The 19,657-nt window shown below is 41.9% G+C and overlaps 1 protein-coding gene across 3 annotated transcripts in view; it reads right to left on the bottom strand.

The window, feature by feature from the left end:
- The window catches only part of pip4k2aa (phosphatidylinositol-5-phosphate 4-kinase, type II, alpha a), a 43,029-nt gene extending 24,082 nt beyond the window's left edge, over positions 1-18,947 (bottom strand). Inside the window, exon 1 of one of the 3 annotated variants that reach the window (XM_036935074.1) lies at positions 17,916-18,947. In XM_036935074.1, the coding sequence (XP_036790969.1) occupies positions 17,916-18,056 (141 nt within the window). In that variant the 5' untranslated portion in view covers positions 18,057-18,947. The remainder of the gene's footprint in view (positions 1-17,915) is intronic. The other 2 variants (XM_036935075.1, XM_036935076.1) reach the window with 2 other exon arrangements.
- Positions 18,948-19,657: the final 710 nt, after the last annotated feature.

Below are 19,657 nucleotides of genomic sequence, written 5' to 3'. Positions count from 1 at the left end.
CTTTGGGGAGGAGCTCTTTGGTGGCGCGACAGTTTGATTGTGTGTGATTGTGTGTGCTGTGCTGCAGAAGTTTTGTTTGTTTTCAGCGTGTGTAGGTTATAAAGTATTTAACTCAATCATCGGTGTAATCGCTCTAGGTCGTGGTTGTTTTCGTTTGGGACCACGCCCGTTATGGATCGCATTGATTAGTAGCAACATTGTTGCGAAGCTTTAACATACAAACCAACAAACCATCGGACAGTCAGACAGTACACCTGCACGCCCGAAGACCACAGCTAAGATCACTTTTTCTCTCTCTTTCTCTTCCCTCTCGTTCCAGTGCTTTACCCTGCAACAGACTCTCTATTTTTCAAAGGCACTTTCCATAGAAATTCATTAGAGCTGGACTATTATTGCCCTGCCAGAAGTATTTTGATGGACATTTTAGTTAAAAGGGAGGTGGCTTGCAAGTTGTGTATTGTTATGTGAACTGTATTGAGGTGTACTAATGACATGTGGCCGAGAAGACTGGACATTTTTAAGGCCTTTGTTGTGTCGATGAACACCCCCCACATTCATACCCTCTGCACTCATCCACTAGAAAATAATACAGATTATTGCAAATCCTATGTTGATGACTGGGTTCGTTCTTGTATGAAGTTGCTGTTGAATTGCTCTGCCATTATTAGTATTAGTATTATTGTATGAGGTATTCTTGTTTGGGTTACCGCTGTGATGTGGGTTTTATATGGTGTGTATTCTTTTTTCTCTCCACTGGCTATCTGGTAAACAGGCTACACTCTAGGCAGTCTCTTCTGCTGATGTGTGTGGGTCTGGTAGTGGTACTCTCTCTATTCTACTATTTTCCTTTCGGCATGGTTAATACCTGCCTGGCGCCCGAACAAAATCATTCTTTACCCCTCTCTAATAAATACCGCTACAAAGTGTCCCATACAGTAAAGGGATCTGCTGTACCTATGTTATGTCTGAAAAAGTCAGTTATGAATTATTCTGTCCTAGTTCTAAACAATTAATCTAGTAGGCTTTGATTAAATTTCCAATATCCTAGCTCACGTGGAAATTCTGTAAGAGTAATATATATATGCCAATTATGTGATGATCTGACCACATTCTGTCCCCTATCAACACTTTTTAAACTTTTGGTGCCAGAGAGAATGTCATAAGAAAGTAGTCAAGACGACTAGCTTGATTAAGCCTCCGTCATGTAGATCTCACTAGGTCAGGGTATTTAAGTCTCCACATATCCACTAATTCCAATATATCCATGACATTCATGATTTCCTTAAGTGCCTGAGGGTGATAGTTTGTAGTGTGATTTCCTTTGCGGTCCATAGAGGTATTTAAGACCGTATTAAAATCTCCCACCCTAATAATAATAATAATAATAATAATAATAATAATAATAATAATAATAATATATAGTCTAGTGTTGCTTGTAGAGTTGATCAATTCTTATATACATTTTCAAAGCATGGATTGTCATTATTTGGACTGTTTAGGTTAATAAGCCATATCTGTTTATTGTCCAATAACATATTTAAAATAATATATCTACCTTGATGATCTGTTTGGACAATTTGCACACTTGGATCAAAATAACTGTTAAATAAAACCATCACCCCTTTTGAATTTCTTTGCCCATGGGAGAAATATATTTCCGCCCGCAGTCCTTTTCCCACAAAATGTAAAACTAAAACTGTTGAATTAGTTTCCTGTAAACAATAGATATTATATTCCTTCTCTTTTAGCCAGGTAAATACTGATGGTCTTTTCTTATTATCGGCTAAGCCATTACAGTTGTGTTACTTTTTAATGATAATAAGAAAATACTTATTTCACCACTTACCATAATAAGACAACTTTCCATTCTATTTATCAAAATATATGTTTATAAACATACCATTAAAAAGTAACACTATGATTGAGTGTCTATATAGCTGTAACATGATATTTGCATTGCTACTAAGTAAACCTCCAATTGGTCCCCACTATTCCACCCGCTAAAAGCCCTCCTTATCCCGAGTTGGGTTGTCATCCCAATGCCCGACAGGCCACCCCCGACCCCCCGTATCCCATAGCCCTGAAAAGACTGGAATCCATCCTTCGAAAAGAGCACACAGTACCATTTACAGATCAGAAGTAGATCAACCGCCAAATGCATTTCCATCACCCTCAACTTGATTTTTATTATCTATATATTTTTTAAATAATAATATACATACACATTTTTAAAATCCGGTTTCTTAATTGCCATAATTAGCTATTAATATTTGTAGTAATGTAGGCAATTTATGCAAAGGGTTTTACCTCTCACCAGTCTCACCATTACCAAAATTACGCCCAATTTTTCAGTTTTTGATTTGTTAAAAAAGTTTGAAATATCCAATAAATGTCGTTCCACTTCATGATTGTGTCCCACTTGTTGTTGATTCTTCACAAAAAAATACAGTTTTATATCTTTATGTTTGAAGCCTGAAATGTGGCAAAAGGTCGCAAAGTTCAAGGGGGCCGAATACTTTCGCAAGGCACTGTATAAACACCATGGGACCCCGCAGCCGTCATAGAACGCATCTCCTTCCTGAGCGGTGTCTCCCAGAGATGAACGTACTTTGGTGCGAAAAGTGCAAATCAATCCCAGAACAACAGCAAAGGACCTTGTGAAGATGCTGGAGGAAACAGGTACAAAAGTATCTGTATCCACAGTTAATCGAGTCCTATATTGACATAACCTGAAAGGCCACTCAGCAGGGAAGAAGCCACTGCTCCAAAACCGCCATAAAAAAGCCAGGCTAAGGTAGACCGATTAATCGGAATGGCCGATTAATTAGGGCCGATTTCAAGTCTTCATAACAATCGGAAATCGGTATTTTTGGACACCGATTTGGACGATTTTTTATATTTTTTTACACCTTTATTTAACTAGGCAAGTTAAGTTCAATTCAGTTTCAATGACGGCCTAGGAACGGTGGGTTAACTGCCTCGTTCAGGGGCAGACCGACAGAGTTTCACCTTGTCAGCTTGGGGGATTCAATCTTGCAACCTTACAGTTAACTAGTCCAACGCTCTAACCACCTGCCTCTCATTGCACTCCACGAGGAGACTGCCTGTTACGCGAATGCAGTAAGCCAAGGTAAGTTGCTAGCTAGCATTAAACTTATCTTATAAAAAACAATCAATCAATCATAATCACTAGTTAACTACACATGGTTGATGATATTACTAGTTTATCTACCGTGTCCTGCGTTGCATATAATCGATGCGGTGCGTATCGTTGCTCCAATGTGTACCTAACCATGAACATCATTGCCTTTCTTAAAATCAATACACAGAAGTATATATTTTTTAAAACTGTATATTTAGCTAAAATAAATCCAGGTTAGCAGGCAATATTAACCAGGTGAAATTGTGTCACTTCTCTTGCGTTCCTTGCACGCAGAGTCAGTGTTTATGCAACAGTTTGGGCCGCCTAATTTGCCAGAATTGTACGTAATTATGACATAACATTGAAGGTTGTACAATGTAACAGGAATATTTAGACTAATGGATGCCACCCGTTAGATAAAATACGTAACGGTTCCGTATTTCACTGAAAGAATAAATGTCTTGTTTTCGAGATGATAGTTTCCGAATTCTACCATAATGACCTAAGGCTCGTATTTCTGTGTGTTATTATGTTATAACTAAGTCTATGATCTGATAGAACAGTCTGACTGAGCGGTGGTAGGCAGCAGCAGGCTCGTAAGCATTCATTCAAACAGCACTTTCGTGAGTTTTGCCAGCAGCTCTTCGTTGTGCGTCAAGCATTGCGCTGTTTATGACTTGAAGCCTATCAACTCCAGAGATTAGGCTGGCAATACTATAGTGCGTGGTGTGTTGGTGTAACCAATGTGAAATGGCTAGCTAGTTAGCATTTCAAACGTCACTCGCGCTGAGACTTGGAGTGGTTGTTCCCCTTGCTCTGCATGGGTAGCGCTGCTTTGAGGGTGGCTGTTGTCGATGTGTTCCTGGTTCGAGCGAGGAGAGGGACGGAAGCTATACTGTTACACTGGCAATACTAAAGTGCCTATAAGAACATCCAATAGTCAAAGGTTCATGAAATACAAATGGTATAGAGAGAAATAGTCCTATAATTCCTATAATAACTACAACCTAAAACTTCTTACCTGGGAATATTGAAGACTCATGTTAAAAGGAACCACCAGCTTTCATATGTTCTCATGTTCTTAGCAAGGAACTTAAATGTTAGCTTACATGGCACATACTGCACTTTTACTTTCTTCTCCAACACGTTGTTTTTGCATTATTTAAACCAAATTGAACATGTTTCATTATTTATTTGAGGCTAAATTGATTTTATTGATGTATTATATTAAGTTAAAATAAGTGTTCATTCAGTATTGTTGTAATTGTCATTATTACAAATAAATACAACTTTAAAAAAATATATATATATATTTTAATCAGCCGATTAACTTCTTCGATATAGGGGGCACTCTTAATTTTTGGATGAAAAACGTTCCCGTTTTAAACAAGATATTTTGTCACGAAAAGATGCTCGACTATGCATATAATTGACAGCTTTGGAAAGAAAACACTGACGTTTCCAAAACTGCAAAGATAGTCTGTGAGTGCCACAGAACTGATGTTACAGGCGAAACCCAGATAAAAATCCAACCAGGAAGTGCCTCATTTTTTGAAAGCCCTGCATGCCAATGACTCCTTATATGGCTGTGGAGGAGCTAGGAGTCAGCTTACGTTTTCCACGTTTTCCCCAAGGTGTCTGCAGCATTGTGACGTATTTGTAGGCATATCATTGGAAGATTGACCATAAGAGACTACATCTACCAGGTGGTCGCTTGGTGTCCTCCGTCGCAATTATTGCATAATCTCCAGCTGCAGTATTTTTCCGTTTGCCTTTGATGAGAAACCGACTGCCAGGAATGATTTTTCATCTAATAGAATTGTGAAAAACACCTTGAGGATTGATTCTAAACAACATTTGCCATGTTTCTGTCGATATTATGGAGCTAATTTGGAAAAAAGTTTGGCGTTGTGTTGACTGCATTTTCGTGTTTTTTTTCTTAGCCAAACGTGATGAACAAAACAGAGCTATTTCTCTTACACAAATAATATTTTTGGAAAAAATTTAAATTTGCTCTCTAACTGAGAGTCTCGTCATTGAAAACATCTGAAGTTCTTCAAAGGTAAATTATTTTATTTGAATGCTTTTCTTGTTTTTGTGAAAATGTTGCCTGCTGAATGCTAGGCTTAATGCTATGCTAGGCTATCAATACTCTTACACAAATGCTTGTGTAGCTTTGGTTAAAGCATATTTTGAAAATCTGAGATGACAGTGTTGTTAACAAAAGGCTAAGCTTGTGTTTCAATATATTTATTTAATTTCATTTGCGATTTTCATGAATAAGAAACGTTGCGTTATGGTAATGAGCTTGAGGCTATGATTACGCTCCCGGATACGGGATTGCTCGACGCTAGAGGTTAATCGGTATCAGCTTTTTTTTGGTCCTCCAATAATCGGTACAGGCATTGAAAAATCATAATCGGTCTACCTCTAGACTACAGTTTGCAACTGCACATGGGACAAAGATTGCACTTTTTGGAGAAATGTCCTCTGGTCTGATGAAACAAAAATAGAACTGTTTGGCCATAATGGCCATCATTATGTTTGGAGGAAAAAGGGGGAGGCTTGCAAGCCGAAGAACACCATCCCAACCGTGAAGAACGTGGGTGGCAGCATCATGTTGTGGAGTGCTTTGCTGCAGGAGGGACTGGTGCACTTCACAAAATAAATGGCATCACGAGAAGGAGAATTACGTGGATATATTGAAGAAACATCTCAAGACATCCGTCAGGAAGTTAAAGCTTGGTCGCAAATGGGTCTTCCAAATGGACAATGACCACAAGCATACTTCCAAAGTTGTGGCAAAATGGCTTAAGGACAACAAAGTCAAGGTATTGGAGTGGCCATCACAAAGCCCTGACCTCAATCCCATGGAAAATTTGTTGGCAGAACTGAAAAAGCGTGTGCGAGCAAAGAGGCCTACAAACCGGTCTCAGTTACACCAGCTCTGTCAGGAGGAATGGGCCAAAATATACCCAACTTATTGTGGGAAGCTTGTGGAAGGCTACCCGAAACATTTGACCCAAGTTAAACAATTTAAAGGCAATGCTACCAAATACTAATTGAGTGTATGTAAACTTCTGACCCACTGAGAATGTGAATAAATAAATAAAAGCTGAAATAAATAATTATCTGTATGTGTCTCTCTTTCACGCACACACAGAAATGTCACTGATTTTAAAAGAAAAACACATTTTTTGTCCACTAAAATAACATCATATTGATTAGAAATACAGTGTAGATATTGTTAATGTTGTAAATGACTATTATAGCTAGAATAGCTGATTTAGCAGATTTTTTTATGGAATATCTACATAGACGTACCAAGGCCCATTATCAGCAACCATCACTCCTGTGTTCCAATGGCACGTTGTGTTAGATAATCCAAGTTTATCATTTTAAATGGCTAATTGATCATTAGAAAACCCTTTTTCAACTATGTTTGCACAGCTGAAAACTGTTGTTCTGACTAAAGAAGCAATAAAACTGGCCTTCTTTAGACTAGTTGAGTATCTGGAGCAATTAAGAGAGTGAAGAGGCGACTCCAGGATGCTGGCCTTCGAGGCAGAGTAGCAAAGAAAAAGCCCTCTCTCAGACTGGCAAATAAAAATAAATGATTAAGATGGGCAAAAGAACAGACACTGGACATTATCCTGGAGTCGCCTCCTCACTGTTGGCGTTGAGACTGGTGTTCTGCGGGTACTATAAAAGGAAGCTGCCAGTTGAGGACTTGTGAGGCGTCTGTTTCTCAAACTAGACAATGTACTTGTCCTCTTGCTCAGTTGTGCACTGGGGCCTCCCACTCCTCTTTCTATTCTGGTTAGAGCCCGTTTGCACTGTTCTGTGAAGGGAGTAGTACACAGCGCAATTCTGTTGCCGTGGAATTGCCCAGAGTTGATATTATAGTCTGCCATTTCTGTGAGGACTTGATTTTAAAAAATGTGCAATAGCTAAGTGTTTATGTTGTAATCCAATATAGACAAAAAGTATCGGTATCATCTTATCATCCTGTTTTAATAGGTGGCGGGCCAATATGCCCCTGTCATGTGGGATTGATGCCTGCATCTCTCGCCTAATGCTGAAGGATCCAAACAACAGATGGTGTAGAACATGGTCTCAGCAGGACTCTCCTCCACCTCTAGACTAAATGAGGTTTGATAACATCCGGGAAGAGAGCATGCAAGAGAGAGAGAGAGACTGCAGCTTGGCCCAGGAGGAAAGGAGACAAGGTAAGGAAGCTAGTGGACTTCAGGAGGAGGCAGGAACTTGATAGATGTTAAGGAGAGAGAGAGAGAGACTGTCAGTGATGTGGGGTGCCAGGTAACAACGTCACTCAGAGACTGTCAACATCCTGTGTACATCAGAAGAAGACGTCCCCACATAAAAAAACTATTTCACACACATTACAAAGGCAGGAAAGACGACAATGCCCCTACACACACACCTACACTTCATTCTCATTCCTGTAACTGATCAAATACACATGCAAAGCAGGTGATGCTCTCCCTTGTCATCAGAGGGGAGATGAGAGACATGACCTCTGTGAAAGTAGTCAGTCATTCATTCAGTCCCCCCCCTCACACACACACAGGGCCAACCTTCAGGAGGACAGCACAGAGGCAGGCAGCAGCAGCAATGTATTAGGGGGGTTGACAGTGACAGAATACAAACATCTCCCCTGAAGGAAGCAGGATTACTAGTCTCTCTGTCTAATTATATCATGGTGCATTCATATGTTCAGTCAGGCAGGCAGGATTTAACCCAGAATGAAGAGAACCACATAGAACAGCATTTCCTGGACCTCCAGGTTTTGAATACCCCAACAGGATGTGTTCCAAATGGCACCCTATTCCCTTTATAGTACACTTTAAACCAGGGTCCAAGAGTAGTGCACTATAAAGGAAATAGGGTGCCATTTGGGATGCATTCTATTATTCTAGTCACTGTGTTCCTTGGCCTGTTCTTATCACCTCGGAGTGAAGCTGAGTGGTGCAGAGTGGAGCTCTCATGTTTATGTTGTGTTTAATCTCCTTCTCCTTTGATGATGGCTCTTATCTCTCTGCAGCACGCTCTCTCTATCTCAGCCTGGCCAACTTTCACAGTTCCACTTCCTGTTCTTCGTTGCCTTGGTGACGGAGTCTGGGGTTTCCGCCACGGAGCAGAGTGAGCATGCTCCGTGGCCCCAGTGGACAGGAAGTGGGAGAGGAACTCAGCACAGGGAGCCTAATTTCTCATTACACCGTTCTCTGAGACAGACTGTTCTCAGACAGGCAGACACACACCGTTCTCAGACAGGCAGACACACACCGTTCTCAGACAGGCAGACACACACCGTTCTCTGACAGGCAGACACACACCGGTCTCTGACAGGCAGACACACACCGGTCTCTGACAGGCAGACACACACCGGTCTCTGACAGACAGACACACACCGGTCTCTGACAGACAGACACCGTTCTCTGACAGACAGACACACACCGTTCTCTGACAGAAACACACCGTTCTCTGACCAACACCGTTCTCTGACAGACAGACACACACCGTTCTCTGACAGACAGACACACACCGTTCTCTGACAGAGAGACACACACCGTTCTCTGACAGAGAGACACACACCGTTCTCTGACAGACAGACACACACCGTTCTCTGACAGAAACACACCGTTCTCTGACAGAAACACACCGTTCTCTGACAGACAGACACACACCGTTCTCTGACAGACAGACACACACCGTTCTCTGACAGACAGACACACACCGTTCTCTGACAGACAGACACACACCGTTCTCTGACAGACAGACACACACCGTTCTCTGACAGACAGACACACACCGTTCTCTGACAGACAGAAACACACCGTTCTCTGACAGAAACACACCGTTCTCTGACAGAAACACTGTTCTCTGACAGAAACACCGTTCTCTGACAGAAACACCGCCCTGACTGACAGACAGCTGGCTGGTGTACCTGCTGACAGATCACTGGTACTTAAGTCAAGATAACATGTTGTTACATGTATGGTAGATTTAACAAGTACAACCAGTCTATACTCAAACAGAGCTTGTAGGCTAGACATTTTTATGGTACAGCCACAGTACATAGGCCTACAATAGCAGTTGGTGCTTAATGCTTAGTGACTGATTTGATGTTTGTTTGACTATAATGGACAGATTTAGTAAATGTACCTGGTATGTCATCTCTACTAGTAGCACTAACAGAGATATACTGCTCTAAACCTGGATGACACCAGTCAAGGCTAGTTGACATTAAGCACATAGAGATCCAGCACATTTCACGGGTCAATTGTGTACAAATCAGGCCCATGAAAAGATGCAGAATGCACAGTTAGCAGTATTTCCACCACTGGGGTAAATCCAATAGGGTAAATCCTGTTCAATCGGTCTTCTGCACCCCCCAACCATAACATCTCAAAGAAGACAGACAACCCAGGCCTTGTGGTGGTTAACAATTCAGCCCGTTAGTCTCATTTCAGTCACCATCATGTGAAGAGAAACACGCATCATTGCGTTTAGTGTAGAATTCAATTATCGGTCTCCCTAAACCCCATAAGCCCACCTGCAGCCTCAAGTCAGGCACTGCTTCTCCACGCCCCCTGAAACAAGCTGGGCTGCTTGGCAAAAATGTGCTTACAGCTTAAACCTCCCCCAGCATCTAGAATCCCCTCCCGGACCACCTGAAGATAGGGCTGGGCGATATATCGAATTAATTCAAATGAATGTTTTTGCGCAATATTCCAAATGCCTGCATCGCAAGAATTCAGTTGTTTTTTTAAAAGCGTTTTATGTTCACTTGTCTTCTTTTTGGTCTTGTCTCCTTCGCTCCTTCTGTGCGCCTTCCCATTTACACCAGAGATCTGTATATAATGACGAGATGCACATGTCTCCGCCTGAACAATGGGAGTCTTTCTCCCAAAGGCAGGAAGTCAGGAGACAAGCTTAGGTCCAAAATAAACCCATTGGGCTTATTTGCCAGATTTTTGCCAGAGTGAAACCTCACGTGTCGCCTCTTTCTCTGGTTTACACATGCCACTGACAACAAAGATGAGAGATCACGTCTTCCTCTCTGACATGCGGTTTCAACTCGCTATTTGCATTTGATGTTTGGTCCAACAGAATGGGTCATATGGACACAGAAACACATGGAGACATTATTTTACTGTAATAGAGGAGAAGTTGAACTTTCTACTGACACTACTAAAATGAAAGTATCAATGAACACTGAGTCTGGAAAATGAAAGCTCAGTTTGTTGTATGCGGCATTGCGGTACCAAGTACCGCTAGCAGCATTTTAGCCAAAGACTGTTATACTAGCTGTCTAGTCTGTGTTTTATAAATGCGCAATAAGCATAAAAACACAAAATAAGGAATTGGCAACTCGTTCTCATTCTGATAAATAAGGAAGGAGACTTTATTCCAACATCTGAACAAAGTGGACAGGCTAACATGCTGTTCAAACAGTTGGAGACAGACAGCATGGTGCGTTCAAAACAATTCAACTGTTCTGCCTTGTTAGCTAGTAACAAAAAGATCCAAGTTGGCTAAACTTGACATATGGAGATTAGCAGGCTACTCACTAGCATGTGGGTTTATACTTGAGAGAATGTTTATATTAGACCGGTGTTCATTTTCTATAGCCAAATGCCTGTCACAAGAAATTAGTCATTATTACTGAATGTGCATAATGTTTTTATTTTGTATTTGTTATTTAGCAGATGCTCATATCCAGAGCGACTTACAGGAGCAATTAGGGTTAAGTGCCTTGCTCAAGGCACATCAACAGATTTTTTTTTTTACCTAGTTGGCTCAGGGATTCGAACGAGCAATTTTGTTTATTGAAGCAACGCTCTTAACCCCTAAATGGTTACATTTGTAACAAAAAAGGGCATTGTCATGAATACACTTGAAACCCAGATTAGTGATTGCAAAAAACCAGGTTAAACTATTTTGATTAAATAATTGTCTAGTGAACAGGGAAAGGAAAGGGGGATACCTAGTCTTCCGCATTTTAACCCAACCCCTCTGGGTCTTATGGTTGTGGAAGGCTTACGTTTAACTTAGGTATAACTTTACAAGCCCTGAATTTATTAGGATTATTGCTGACTGTTTGAAAATCAAGATCTCGAATCGCCCCATAAATCTGAAGAAAAAAATGTTTTTAGGCCATATCGCCCAGCCCTACCTGAAGGCACCACAGACTCGGGGCTCCTTAAAAAAGGGCCTGAAGAACTTGTTCTTTAGGAAGGCTTTCTGTTGATAGCTGTGCTCCTTGGTGTCCTCGTCTCTTGTAGCGTCAGTGGTGTTCTTTATGTCAGTTTCTGTGTATAGTTTTTTATATGCACTTTGAGATTATTCTGTATAATGAAAAGCATTTTACAAATGTAATATATGAAATTATTAACCCTGTGTGTGGTTGTACTGTATTAGTAGTAGCCTTTCATGGGGGTGTAGCCTAATTCTCTCTGACTGACTGCCTGCAATAAATCAAATCAGGACCAATTTCACACTATCATACTAATTACACCCTCAGTTACATAAGATATACACACCCCACTAACACCATTTCATGGTCTGTTCCCTATTCATATATCTATGCCTACTGTACTTTTAAAGGAAATCAGAGCCCTTTGTGACACTACTGTCATGGTTCAGGTATGCACCAATGATTAGATTTTCTTTTTCTTTTTTCCTGCATATAAAAGTCTTGGGCGAGCCGCCTAAGTGTTTGAAATGCAAACATGTCTACACCGCCAAGATGGGGGGCCTCTAAAATTCTCTCTAAATTTCAGCCGTGCCAACCACTCTCACTGCCACACCCACCACCTAAATAAAATCCGGACCTCGCAGTCTATGATGATGTCATATGGCTGAGTCTAACTTTAAAGCTTTGTTGGTGGTATGATTTCTTTGAGTGTGTGGGAAAAAAAAAAACATGTGACTAAAATGTCACATGCAGAGAAACTTGAATGGTCAATTCACCAGACATGTTTAGGGAGTAGCCAAGATAATGAGGCTATAAAGGTCGCGGATTACAACTGTATAGAAACCAGGGGACCTGGTTGGCCTTTAAACAATGGGACCACTACCTCATCAGCCTCTACTGTACATTAGCCTATTCATCATCACAGGCTGTAGACAGCATAGGCCCTATATAGACAATCACCAGTCAACATGACCAGTTTATTATTTTTATTACCTTTATTTAAACTAGGCAAGTTGAACAAATTCATATTTACAATGACGCCCTACTCCGGCCAAACCCTAACCCGGAGGTGTGCCGCCCTATGGGAATACCAATCACGGCCGGCTGTGATACAGCCTGGATTCAAACCAGGCTCTGTAGTGATGCCTCTAGCACTGAGATGCAGTGCCTTAGACCGCTGCGCCACTCGGGAGCCCCATCACAATGTTAATAACTTGAATACAAGGAACCTGCCCTGCTCTTATCACTCCATGATTAACTAGATTACTCAGTAGAGGTATAAATCATATTAGCAATAGAGTACATCTGTTTTATTAGTTCCTGGCTGATATGATGTGAGTGAGGAGAAAGGTCTGTATTGGCTAGGGGAGTATGAGGGTCCTGCCAGCTAAACTAAGCTAACTGCTAGCTAGGCTAATCCCGTGAGGCTATAAGGAAGGAACCCTTTCTGTTTCAGAGGGTCAGAAGCCCTACAGTAGCTGTTCTTATTAAAACATTGCTAATTTAGCAGGCTACTCTCACCTCATTCTCTCCATCTCTCTCATTACTCCCTCATTTCCCCTTCACAGCAGAGGGTTAAATGAGCACACACCACTAGGGCCGAGCTATGATAGGGAACGTACACACGCACTCTATTCGCTTCTCTTCTCATGGGGCCTACTGTACACACATTGATAGCCATGCAGGGCAACGAGGGCACACGTGTGCTGCAGTTTTAATATCTACTGTTGGTGGCTTAATGTGGCAATCAGCAGTTGTGACGTCCATTTTTAGACTTAAATGAATTATATGTATGAAGACTTATAAATGCCTTGAGCTTAGTTCAAAAGGTTACATTTCTCCAGCCCCTTCCCTCAGCTTCTTACCAAAACATGGGAGAAGCGTTATTGTTACAATTGCTGATCCACAGTTTAAGCTATATTCAGTTTACATCAATGTCATGCAATGTCATCGTCTCCTCAGACATGACGCATTATATTTACTTCTGTTGTATGGCAAGCTACAGTCATATGCTGCGGAAGCCTGTCTGAGAGACCACATGCACACACACAGTGGATGTGCTTGTCTGGTCCCCAGGGACTCCAGGTACTTTGAGATCCCATCTATTCTGTTCTTCACCCATATTCACCACATATTAGTTGCAGGTCACTCCTGTGGCTATTAATAGAAACAGCCTCTTACGCAACACACAGACCCAGACAGTCACTGGCTCAGAGAGAGGGGGAATACTTTGATCATGTTTCGCTACACTCGCAATAACATCTGCTAAATATGTGTATGTGATTTGATTTTTAATGTTCCAAGCATTACAGCACACCACATACATTCTCTCACTTCGTCTGCTTGGTTTCTGAGTGACTGTACATTCCTCTAGTCTTTCACTGATTTATAATGTATAATGCTACTACATGTCAAATTATCACTGAAATAGTACATGTCTACAATGTGCCTATTAGAGCCAACCTCTGTATGTATGATGATTCACCAGAGATTTGTACAGACATTCTAGAGAGCTTCTGTCCATGGATGGAGCACTACAGGTCCCTGTTGTACAGCTGAGCTACGTGTCAACAGTCAGTGTCTCTCTCTAAGCTAAGTTCTATATCCTCAAGGCCTTAAGACAGTAGGGATGTCTGTGAGGCTTTGGCTGTCAGACTGAGTTAGTTATCTCGCCACACGAGAAGATTAAGGATTATAGACAGAGATGTCTAGCTGCTGTCACTCATGCACTACCACCAATCACACAGCTGGAAGGACCGAGGCACAGCGGAGGCTAGCGCTTTAAAAATCACAAATTAAATGTGCTCAAACTACAGTAGAGGTGCTGCCGCAAATCAAGAAAAGTTCTCTAGCCAGGTAATCTAGTGACTTCTCTCCGTCCTCTCTACCATGGCCGTCTAGTGACTAACAGTTGAATTGTCTAGTTCTGTCACTGGTTTCCCATGATACTAGAGCTGCAGGAATGCAGTGAGCTGGTGAGTTTCCAGGAAGTGCTAGTGAGTGGATGGGTTTGATTCATGTGTCCCTGAGGAGATAAGGGTTCTGTTTAGTTGCCTGCCTTAGTGTGTGTGCGTGTGTCTTGCCTCTGCACAGTTCTACTGGTGGACCACATTGTCAGGCCTCCCCCTCTCCCCATTCCATTCCAGTGTTCCGTCGCTAGCAGACATTACATCTGAACCCTACTCTAACCTGGGGCATAGACATCAGCTCAAACACAATCAGCAGGCTTTCTATTTCTAACTATCGCCCTCACTAACTGACCAATTTAGAGCTTGTTGCAAGTCTGCAAGAAAGAGAAAGTCATTGCGACCATGAGGAGTTAAACTGTAAAGCAAGCAGCTTCACGCATAAAACATAGTTATCCGTCACCCTGAGAAGTTTGAACATGCAGGCTACGCCACACTAGCCGGGAATCAAACACATACTGTCTGTGTGACTAAAGTGGACCACATTAGCCCACTGAGCTAAAGCCTAGGGCATTAACTCTCTGGGAGCTAATAGAAGTATTCCTGTCACAGGTGTGGTCACAACGTCACATGCAGTAAACTACCACTGGGATAGAATACCATCTAGGCTAGGCTGTTGTGGTCGTGACACACTTATTGTGTAACCTTCCTTGGTTCCCCTCCCTGGCTTAACACCGACATTAGTTAGGGGCAATTCCATGGGAACAGAATTATGCTGAAATGCAGATTTTTTTGCACAATGACTACTTTGAACAATTTACACAGTAATAAAATAAAAACATTTACTAGAAAAACTATAAAGATGCAAAGTTTGGTAACAGAATTACGGTAAAATCTCCCTCAGTTTTATTCTGTTCCCAAATGTATTTTTGTAATATTAGTTAAGTTAGTCAGTTAAGAACAAATTATTATTTACAATGACGGCCTAGTGGGTTAACTGCCTTGTTCAGGGGCAAAATGACAGATTTTTACCTTGTCAGCTCAGGGATTCCATCTAGCAACCTTTCGTTTACTGGCCCAACACTCTAACCACTAGGCTACCTGCTGCCCCATATCTGTACAGTTCTTCCTGTAAATGTTTCCGTAAAATGTTCTGTGTAAATTGTTAAAAGTAGTCCTTGTGCATACATTTTATGGGTGGTTAAACTTTTAAAATCAATATTTTTTGTTTGGTATACATTTTAAAGGGAAAAATCTGAGTCTCAGCATAATTCCATTACCATGTAATTGCCCTTAGGCCCTGTGCAGTGGAGAGCATAGCACAATCATGGCTCTTTCCATGAGAGAGAGAGTGTGTGTGTGTGTGTGTGTGTCCCCTCTTCTCATTCACATTAGTAACCCTGCACCAAAAGAGACTGTTTTATTATAGAAGTTTGAGCTGGGCTGACCAGCCTCTGATGCAGAGTGAATGAGGGAGAACAACTGAGGGGGGTGGGGGGGCTCAACATCTGTCTGGAACAGTAGAGGACCACCACATGGACCACTAGAAAGATAGCGAGACCACCACTGTGTCTGGCCAACACTTCACTGTTAAGGCGTCAGCATGCTTCCGTTTGGCTGGCGCCTAGCCGAACTCAGCTAGCTGAACTGAAGGAATGTGCTTGCATTTTCCCTTAAAAAGGCCTTTGTTTGGGGCCTTCCGAATGGCGCAGCGGTGTTAGGCACTGCATCGTAGTGCTAGAGTCTTCACTACAGATCCGGGTTAGATCCCGGGCTGTGTCGCAGCTGGGATGTCCTTATCCCATCGTGCTCTAGCGATTCCTTGTGGCGCCCGGGCACATGCACGCTAAAGTCGGTCGTCAGCATTTCCTCTGACACATTGGTGCGCCTGGCTTCCGGGTTTAGCGAGCAGTGTGTCAAGAATCAGAGCGGCTTGGTAGGGTCGTGTTTTGGAGGACGAATGGCTCTTGACTTCGGCTTTCCCAAGTCCGTATGGGAGTTGCAGCGATGGGACAAGACTAACTACCCTCATAAAATTGGGGAGAAAACGAGGTGAAACATTTTTGGAAATAACAACAAAAAAAATGATGAAAGAAAATTACAATTTGAAAAACGACAAAAAAGTGGCAATAGTACTGTTTGTCCATTTTGCGACACTGTAGCCAGTATAAACTTCCTCAAAATAGTCTGAATTAATTTTAGATAACTTAATAATTCGGTCATTCATTTTGACATTTATTCTGAAGAGATCTTAGTTGCGCAATTTTACATCTAGCTAAGATGTTTGGTGCAGTATCTTTCAATTAAAAAGCGTGCATGATGATGAATCATCTCTCTTTGAATGGCAACAAAGACTTTATTGAAGAATCGCTACTGTTGACCAATCACCGACGAAGGGGCGTAGACTTCGGCGCAAAACTTTGGCTTGCATGCTGAACAATTTGAGTCTGAACAGTCGGGAAAAAAAGAAAAATCACTGACGTCCAAAACAAACAAAAATGTCACAAAATGTCATAATATATGCACAAACTCTACCAAACTGTTCCGGCAGAGAAGCATGCGGACGCCTTTACAGTAACACAGCCAAGGTTTATTCTTGGACTTCTTTTCTGTTTAATGTAATCTCTGGTTTACTCTGTTGGCTAGGCTGGAGTAATCATTTCATGTCCATCTACTAAATAACCTCTACTCACTATTTAAAACTCCTCAGTATATTTTTACGTGGCATACAGAGAGTAAAAATGTCAATTATTTTGAACAGCCAGTGTAGCATTGCAGAGAGAATCTACTGTAATGCTGACATACCCAGAATACGGTGATCATTCACTCTTTGCATAGCCACTCTTCCACAGACGTATGCTAAAGATTTCAGCAAACTCCATTTGAGATTTAGAACTTCAATGTTGTATCCAAAACAATAACAACATTCTAGTAATGATCATTAGTATTTTATGTAATGAAACATGGGGACAGTGAGCCAATGTTAAGCTACATGGCTCTGACTGAGACTTCCTTCTGTGTACAGTGAATGACAGAGGAAGGGACAGAGAGTGATGATAAGCTCTCCGACATGGAAATATCTGCTCTCATGACACTGGACCCTGGGAGCTCGGAGAGCTTATCCTACACACACACACACACACACACACACACACACTAAAACACAGAGGGTAAGCTACTTAGTGTCACATTGAGAATGCAAACAGTTATCATAATATTAGTCTATCAGCAATTCACATTTACCCCAGGCAGTGTGGTATGTCTTAATACATGGAGTTGGAGAAATTACACATATGGCTGACAATCTAGCCCAGCAACATGATAACTTAGAGAACCCACTTAGCTACCTAGTTAGTATTGCATTTCTGCCAAAGTTCTATTGAAAGCCAACAAACGTTAAACTTCAATTCAAAATCAAGCCTAATGTGACCAGATGCTGATTTGCATTAACAGGACAATAACCACTGCGAGCAGTCATCCCTGATTTGCGCCTGCCAGTCTCTAGTATGGCAAGTCAACCACATTCTGACACATAGATGACACTATTGTTAGCTAGCTGAGCTTTAGGTTTAACTTATTAGTAGCGTTACAGGGCCATGAAACATCGATTTGCCCACCACCAACCAACCCCAATGGACCGACTTACCGAATGGTTGACTCCCCACATAAGGACGCTGAGCAGAGGGTCACTGGCTCGGAAAAGCTTCACTTTCTGAGCCACGAAGTGTTTCTTCTTCGTCTTCGTCTTGCTCGCAATAGATGCGGCAATGCTGCTCGCTGTAGCCATCTTTAGTTATGTGAAATAGGCTGGATATCACTCAGTCAGTGACAGTTATTTATGGAGCTGAGAGAGTAGCCACTCAATGATCACCCTCCCTCTGCATTTAGCTTGCGAGCAAGCCGAAAACAACAGTATTTTCTGTATTACCTAGCCTCTCTAATTTGCATTATCTTTTAGTTAGCTGGTTAACGAAATGACGGTCGTTGATAATGTATTGTAAAATATGAACGTTATTTCCTTCACTGTCAGCTAACGCACCACTAGCTCATTAACCCAACACTTCCCCCCAACATCGTAAGTCACCTCTTCCTTCCTCAAACTCCTCACCCCCGACACGATAGCCTCACTGAGTCGACGTCGTCACTTAGCATTGCTCTCTGGCTAACCAAGCAACTGACTGGACGCATCCGGGCAAAACATTTAGGAAGCTAACACCGCAATGGTGAAATAAAAGAAACATGTTCATGCAACCGTAGCAATCTTTTTCCAACCAACTACACTAAAATGCCAACGCAGCTCGCCTGCCTACTGGTACTGCACACTCCTACCGAACGCTTTAGCAGAGCAGTGGCAGCACTGGCCAAAGCTAACGGTCGTTAGCTTGCTAACTAGCTAGCTATTCAGTCCTTTTGGTTTTTCTCCCTCCTACGCGTTTGTTGGTCAGCCTCGAAATATGACAGTGGCCCAACCGTTCCAGTGCCAAAGAGGAGAAATCTAAAATCTACGTTTTATCAAAACGGTGTTCTTTCCTAAGATGCTTTCGGCTCGGTGTTGTACTGTCAACTGACAGCTCGAGGGAAGGATGACAGCCAGAGCGACATTCCCTCGTGCAGACAGATTGGACAATAGTAGCGTTCCAGGTAGCCTAAATTGTATTACGCCTTGCGCAATTGACCACATTGTTGAATCCAGTTCTGCATTTATGTAGATCTTAGAGATTACAGATCTGTATCAGATATCTCAAAATACGGAAGTAATGTTTATCATTGCAAGAACCCCAGCAATATGACTTAACGATATGATAATATGCGTCATGTAGGCGGCCTGGAACGTTTCCATTCTATTCCGTCTTTCCCCTCTTGCTAATGTTGCGTTCAAGACAACTCGGAACACGGAACTAGGAATCCTCCGACTTCAGAAAAACTGGCATCTTTCTACAGCTCCAACATTCTGACCTGAATTTCACTAAAGTCATGATTTGTCCTCTTTTTTTCCAAGTTCCCAGTTGTCTTGAAAGCACAATGATACCCGTGTTTCCCACTTGGGATGTATCAGAATCAACCAACAGGAAGCTCCACGCAAATAACTTACATGACGTGAACGCGACATGAGCCCTTTTTTTCTCCATAGTTCCCAGTGTTCGTGAACGCACCAACACACTGCAGTCCAACCTCCCCAAGTATGGTCTCTCTCTCTCGCCCTCTCTTAAATGTGATTCCTTTCTCTCAAATAAAATACTGTATTCATACAAAATGTGACCCATTTTAGAAAAATGACATTGATAAATGCTGGTCCTTTTTTATTTTAAAGTAATATTATCAACCGTGTGCATGTGTGTGTGTCTATGTAGGCTACTGTATGCATGTCCCTTTGCAAACCTTAATAAT

This window comes from Oncorhynchus mykiss, chromosome 11, assembly GCF_013265735.2.
Source record: "Oncorhynchus mykiss isolate Arlee chromosome 11, USDA_OmykA_1.1, whole genome shotgun sequence".
Taxonomy (NCBI): Eukaryota; Metazoa; Chordata; class Actinopteri; order Salmoniformes; family Salmonidae; genus Oncorhynchus; species Oncorhynchus mykiss.
Note: the sequence above shows the minus strand (reverse complement) of the source record. Positions and strands in the feature narration are given on the sequence as shown.